Raw genomic sequence first — 5,882 nt, forward strand, 5'->3', positions numbered from 1 at the left:
TAAAACTACAAAAAATTAGCTGGGCATGGTGGCACATGCCTGTAATCCCGGCTACTCAGGAGGCTGAGACAGGAGAATTGCCTGAACCCAGGAGGCGGTGGTTGCGGTGAGCCGAGATTGCGCCATTGCACTCCAGCCTGGGTAACAAGAGCGAAACTCCGTCTCAAAAAATAAATAAATAAATAAATAAATAAATAAAATTTGGGGGAATTTTTGAACTCCTGAGCTCAAGTGATGCTTCCACCTTAGCCTCCCAAAGTGCTAGGATTACAAGCATGAGCTACCACACCCAGCCCTGGTTTCTTAGTAATACCCCCTGAAAACTAGCATCCAGGCCATGGACAAGGTGGCTCATGCCTGTAACCCCAGCACTTTGGCAGGCCAAGCAAGGTGAGCGGATTGCTTAGTCAGGAGACTGGGTAACGTGGTGAAACCCTATCTCTACAAAAAATATAAAAACCAGCCTGGCATGCACCTGTAATCCCAGATACTTGTGATAGTGAGGCAGGAAGACCGCTTGAGTCTCAGAGATAGTGGCAGTAGTGAGCCTAAGCCATGTTCCTGCCACTGCATTGCAGCTTGGATGACAAAACCAGACCCTGTCTCAACAACAACAAAGATTCCATGCCAGCCGCAGTGGCTCACGCCTGTCATCTCAGCACTTTGGGAGGTCAAGGCAGGTAGATCACGAGGTCAAGAGATGGAGACCATCCTGGCCAACATGGTGAAACCCTGTCTCTACTAAAAATACAAAAATTAGCCAGGCACGGCAGCATATGCCTGTAGTCCCAGCTACTTGGGAGGCTGAGGTACAAGAATGCTTGAACCTGGAAGGTGGAGGGTGCAGTGAGCTGAGATCGTGCTATTGCACTCCAGTCTGGGCAATCAAAGTGCAAAACTGTCTCAAAAAAAAAAAAAGAAGAAAAAAACTCAAAATTATAATAGTCTATAGTAAACAGTATAGATAATGGCTAAAATGGAAAAATTGCCGGGCGCGGTGGCTCACGCCTATAATCCCAGCACTTTGGGAGGCTGAGGCGGGTGGATCACGAGGTCAAGAGATCGAGACCATCTTGGTCAACAAGGTGAAACCCCATCTCTACTAAAAATACAAAAATTAGCTGGGCATGGTGGCACGCGCCTGTAGTCCCAGCTACTCGGGAGGCTGAGGCAGGAGAATTGCCTGAACCCAGGAGGCGGAGGTTGCGGTGAGCCGAGATCGCGCCATTGCACTCCAGCCTGGGTAACAAGAGTGAAACTCTGTCTCAAAAAAAAAGGAAAAATTAAGAAATAGCCATATAAATTCATTCTTTGGCAATAAGTAAGTAAGTACAGAAAGAGCTAAAGAAGTTAAAATTGATTACTTCTGGGAGTAGACTTCGAAAATGCAGAGGGATGGGGCAGGACCCTACCAATTTTTATTATAAGTCTGACTTTTCAAACTATATAGGCTAGGCATAGTGGCTCACACCTATAATCCCAGCACGTTGGGAGGCCGAGGTGGGAGGATTGCTTGAGCCCAGGAGGTCAAGACCAACCTGGGAAAGATAGACCCCATCTCTACAAAAAAATTAAAAATTAGCCCTGCATGGTGGTACACACCTGTAGTCCCAGCTATTTGGGAGGCGAACGACAATCGCTTGAGCCTGGGAGGCGGAGGTTGCAATGAGCCAAGACAGCGCCACTGCACTCTAGCCTGGGGGACAGAGTAAGACTCCGTCTCAAAAGAAGAAAAAAAAAATTAGCTGGGTGTGGTAGTGTGTGCCTTAGTCCCAGCTATTCAGGAGGCTGAGGCAAGAGGATTCTTTAGGCCAGCAGGTTGAGACTACAGTGAGCTATGATCATACCACTGGGTGACAGAGCACAGACTTTGTCTAAAAAAAAAAAAAGAAAGAAATGGCCGGGCATGGTGGCTCATGCCTATAATGCCAGCATTTTGGGAGACTGAGGTGGGTGGATCACCTGAAGTCCCAAGTTCAAGATCAGCCTGGCCAACATAGTGAAACCCCATCTCTATTTAAAACAAACTTTTTTTTTTAATTATAAAGGAAATAGATGTTCCTTATGAAATAATATTTAAACAGTGCTATATAAAGTCTCAAGTTAAGGTTACTTGGAGAGTGGACCTGATGCGTGTACACTGGGAGGAAAACATCAGCAGAGTGTTCAGGACAGCAGAGGTTTGGGAGACAGCATAACTGATGCAAGGAGGTGCTGGCCAAGGGAAGGGGGCCAGAGCTTCCCGCCTCATGGCCTTGACTCTCTGTAAAGATGTCAGGCTTCTGTTGAGTGATGGGGGAGTAGAAGAAGGTAGAGTAGCTGCTACAGGAAACTGACTTGCAGGGCTGACCAGGGTCACTGAAGGCAGCTGAGCAATGGGAAACTACTGTTTGATGGTGACTCAGCTCCTGGTGAGACAGGTTTGAGACAGGTCTGGATTTTGATCCTGGTTCTGTCTCTTCATTAGCTAAATATCCTTGACCAAATAACCTAAACTTGCTGAACCTTAGAAGTCTACATGAAAAAAACTGAAAAGGTTGAGTTCCAATCTACACTTGGGGTTTAGCTGTGTGAGTGCAGAGTAAAAGTTATTGGCAAGAAGGTGGTTTAAATGAGGTCTTCACTCATTAGAAATGGAAGCACGGCTCCTGGGCCTGTAATCCCAGCACTTTAGGAGGCCCAGGCAGGTGGAAGCAGAGACATGGAGAACTCAAAAAGGAAGGCTCTCCTTCAAGTCGTGGATTCTTCACCTCTTGCAATCAAAACCATCACTATCTGAAGCAAAAAAGGAAAAAAACTTGCCAAGCTTTATTTAGGCTGTAATGGTTACAGGTAATACTCAGCTAACCTTGTATTCCGTGCCTCCCATGCAGTGCCCTGAGCAGGCTCAGCTGCCCCTTCCCTTCAGTCTCACTTCTTGTCTTCCTCCTTCTTGTCCTTCTTGCCGTCCTTGGTGGCCTGGGAGGCCAGGGAGCCCATAGCATTTCGAATGGCTTCATTGTTGGGATCCACACCTGGGAGGTTCTCTAGAACACTCTGAAGGAACTCGGGGTCCTGCATCACATCGTAATCATCCTCCTCCTGCAAACAGGCAGTGTGAGCTCAGGGCAGGGTGTGGAGCGTAAGGGAATAAGCAGGTGTGAAGGCCAGGAGCACGCCACTGCCTAAGCCCCTGCTGCCTTCTGACTGTGTGGGGACATGGGCACCTCTGGCCGAGGCTAAGGAAAGGACAAGTCAGCAAAATCCTAAATACAGCATGAATGCAAACAGTTATTACTAACCAAACAGAGGAGGGGCCTGCTGAGAACTCTGCTAATTGAGCTCTGAGGAGGAAAACATGCCATCACATTCAGGTTTCCTGCTCTTATGACACGCAGTCCTCCTTTTTCTTTTTCCCAGACCTTCTTTTCTCCCTCCTGGAAAGACATCCTAGAGAACTGCCCAGGCTGTTCCCACCAGCAAGGAAGGAAAATTACCGAACATGAGGACATTTCTCCAACTCTGACCACTAGCACTGCTACCTTAGCAAGGTTTACGTGTAAGAAATGCATAACCATGTGTTTTCCTCTGCTCCTCAAAGGACTTAGCTATGGTGAAATGCTCCCAGCCCCAGAGGGATGAGGATCTAAATTCAAGGACTTTAAACCTGACATGGGTAGGGATGGCTCTCACCTTGGCTGGCTCAGATGTGTCCATGGCTGAGCTGGCATCAATGTCTGCTGATTCCGCCTGGCCAAACTCTGAGGAAGAGGGGTCAGTCTGTTCAGTTCCACTTCCTCACCCCACCCTCTGCCTAGGCGCCATGCAGGCTCTGGCTCACCTGCTCCCTGCAGGGACATCTGCATGGCATAAGCAATCTGCTCTTCCTCAGTCATACTGCTGAGGTCAGGAAGCCCAGTGCGGCCGAACTCTTGCTGGCTAATGGTCATCTTCAGCAGGGCATCGTCTGAGTCTGGGAAAAGGAAAAGAGGAGCAGGGTAGAATTGGTGCCATATGCACACAGGCCAGCCTCCAAAGTCATTCCCTTAGCCCGGCCCTCCCACATCTTCCTACTCTGTCAGTCCTCCACACTCTCCCTGAGGGCCTACACCTAGCTTTCAATGTTTAGCATCCCGCAGTCCCAGGACTTCAGATTCCACCTCTTTCACCTTCAGTCCCAGTCGTAGCAATCCCGGCCTCAGCAGCAGAAGCTGCAGCTGCCCGCCGGGCCTCCTCCTCCTGCCGCTGCCGCTGCTCTTCCATAGACACACGAAGGGCCTGGCGAAGGGCAGGGCACGATCAGCGCTCCCCTGCCCTCACTCCGACAGGGAGCTGGGAAAGTCAGCTGGGGTGTGGGAAAGGAACATAAAGGGGCAGCTTCTGGTGTATCACACAAAGAAGCTGGAAGGATAAGCAGTGGTATGGGATTAAAAAGTAAAGACTCAGGAGAAGCCTGGGTTTTAATCTGGAGAGTGAACAAGAAAGAGTCTGACATTGGTGCCCCTAGAGATCAGACAGAATTATAGGGAAGAGGGGGCAAAAGGAAGTCTTGGAAAATGAGTGACTGGGAGTGTCTAGGACTGTTCAGCCTGGCAGAAGCTCTGTGATGTGTGTGCCAGAAGAGGAGAACAAAGAAGGACCTTTGGGCTCCACCTGGGGTCAACATTTGCTCACCAAGGCCAGCTCGGGATCCGCACTGGGATCTACTCCAAATTCAAAGTCACTGGCACCGAGACCCAGCATGGCACCACCTTCACCAGCCAAAATCGGAGAACTGATGAGAGCATCAGCCAAGCTGGGCCCAGGAGGTACTGTCACCAGATGAGAACCGGTTCCATCTTTGCCATTCAACGTGTTTACAAAGGCTGTCAGCTTTTCTGTGTTCACCTCCTGGGGAGGAAAGAACACATGACGCCCTCCTTCAGGCCTTGCTCCCTGTTCTTTGCCATTTCTGCACTACTTTGCCACAGTGCATGCACTCCTAAGGGTTAAGGATCATTCTGTTTATAACCAAATTAAGCCAATCCCCTCCAATCAGTCCCTACTCACCTCTTCCCCAAAATTGATAATGTCAACATTTACTTTCTCCTTCTTGAGGCGTTTAGCCAGTTTCACCAGCTGGGACGAAGGGGAGAAAAATCAAGAAATCTGTTCATACTCGAGGGGGTAAAGGACCCACTTCATAAAAGCATACAGAAATGTATTGACCTCCCCAAGTTCCTCAAACAGAATCACTGAATTCTGCACATTCACCTTTCCCCAAAGTGATGAGCCTGATGCCTCTGCCAGGTTCTCCTGAGGGCTGAAAGACCTGTCCCAAACACGGGCTGCCCACATTCCCCAGCTGCCACTTGGACTCACATCCTTCTCATTGTCCTCCACCGGGCTTCCCACAAAGGCAATGATGCGCATCTTGTGATTCTTGCCCTGACGGTGCTTCAGAGCCAGCTTGTAAAGGAAGAGGAAGTTCTCAGAGTCAACCAGAGGAATCACTCAGTTCTTTCCCGTCACATGGTTCCCCCCTTTCACACTCACACAAGATTTAACACCCCTAATTCCTCCATTCTTGCTGTGGCCCTCTGTGCATAAAGAAGGGAGGTTAATTCTCTCTCTCTTTTGAAATGGAGTCATCATACTCTGTCACCCAGGCTGGAGTACAGTGGTGCGATCTTGGCTCACTCCAACCTCTGCCTCCCGGGTTGCAGCAATTCTCCTGCCTCCTTTTCTTCAGCCTCCCAAGTACTGGCTAATTGTTGTATTTTTAGTAAAGACAAGGTTTCACTACATTGGCCAGGCTGGCCTCAAGCTGCTGACCTCACATGATCCGCCTGTCTCTGCTTCCCAAAGTGCTGGGATTACAGGCGTGAGCCATTTGCCCAGCCCATATATATATATATATATAT

The 5,882-nt window shown here is 49.1% G+C and overlaps 1 protein-coding gene across 2 annotated transcripts in view; it reads right to left on the reverse strand.

The window, feature by feature from the left end:
* Window positions 1-2,776: 2,776 nt before the first annotated feature.
* The window catches only part of PSMD4 (proteasome 26S subunit, non-ATPase 4), a 12,110-nt gene continuing 9,004 nt past the window's right edge, over window positions 2,777-5,882 (reverse strand). Inside the window, exons 3-9 of one of the 2 annotated variants that reach the window (XM_017546286.2) lie at window positions 5,341-5,427; window positions 5,029-5,097; window positions 4,654-4,869; window positions 4,149-4,257; window positions 3,821-3,952; window positions 3,673-3,740; window positions 2,777-3,081 (exon numbers count right to left, since the gene is read on the reverse strand). In XM_017546286.2, the coding sequence (XP_017401775.1) occupies window positions 2,911-3,081; window positions 3,673-3,740; window positions 3,821-3,952; window positions 4,149-4,257; window positions 4,654-4,869; window positions 5,029-5,097; window positions 5,341-5,427 (852 nt within the window). In that variant the 3' untranslated portion in view covers window positions 2,777-2,910. Of the gene's footprint in view, window positions 3,082-3,672; window positions 3,741-3,820; window positions 3,953-4,139; window positions 4,258-4,653; window positions 4,870-5,028; window positions 5,098-5,340; window positions 5,428-5,882 lie in introns of both variants that reach the window. The other variant, XM_037744900.1, reaches the window with a different exon arrangement.

The sequence above is a fragment of the Cebus imitator genome, unplaced genomic scaffold (assembly GCF_001604975.1).
Source record: "Cebus imitator isolate Cc_AM_T3 unplaced genomic scaffold, Cebus_imitator-1.0 Scaffold188, whole genome shotgun sequence".
Lineage (NCBI taxonomy): Eukaryota > Metazoa > Chordata > Mammalia > Primates > Cebidae > Cebus > Cebus imitator.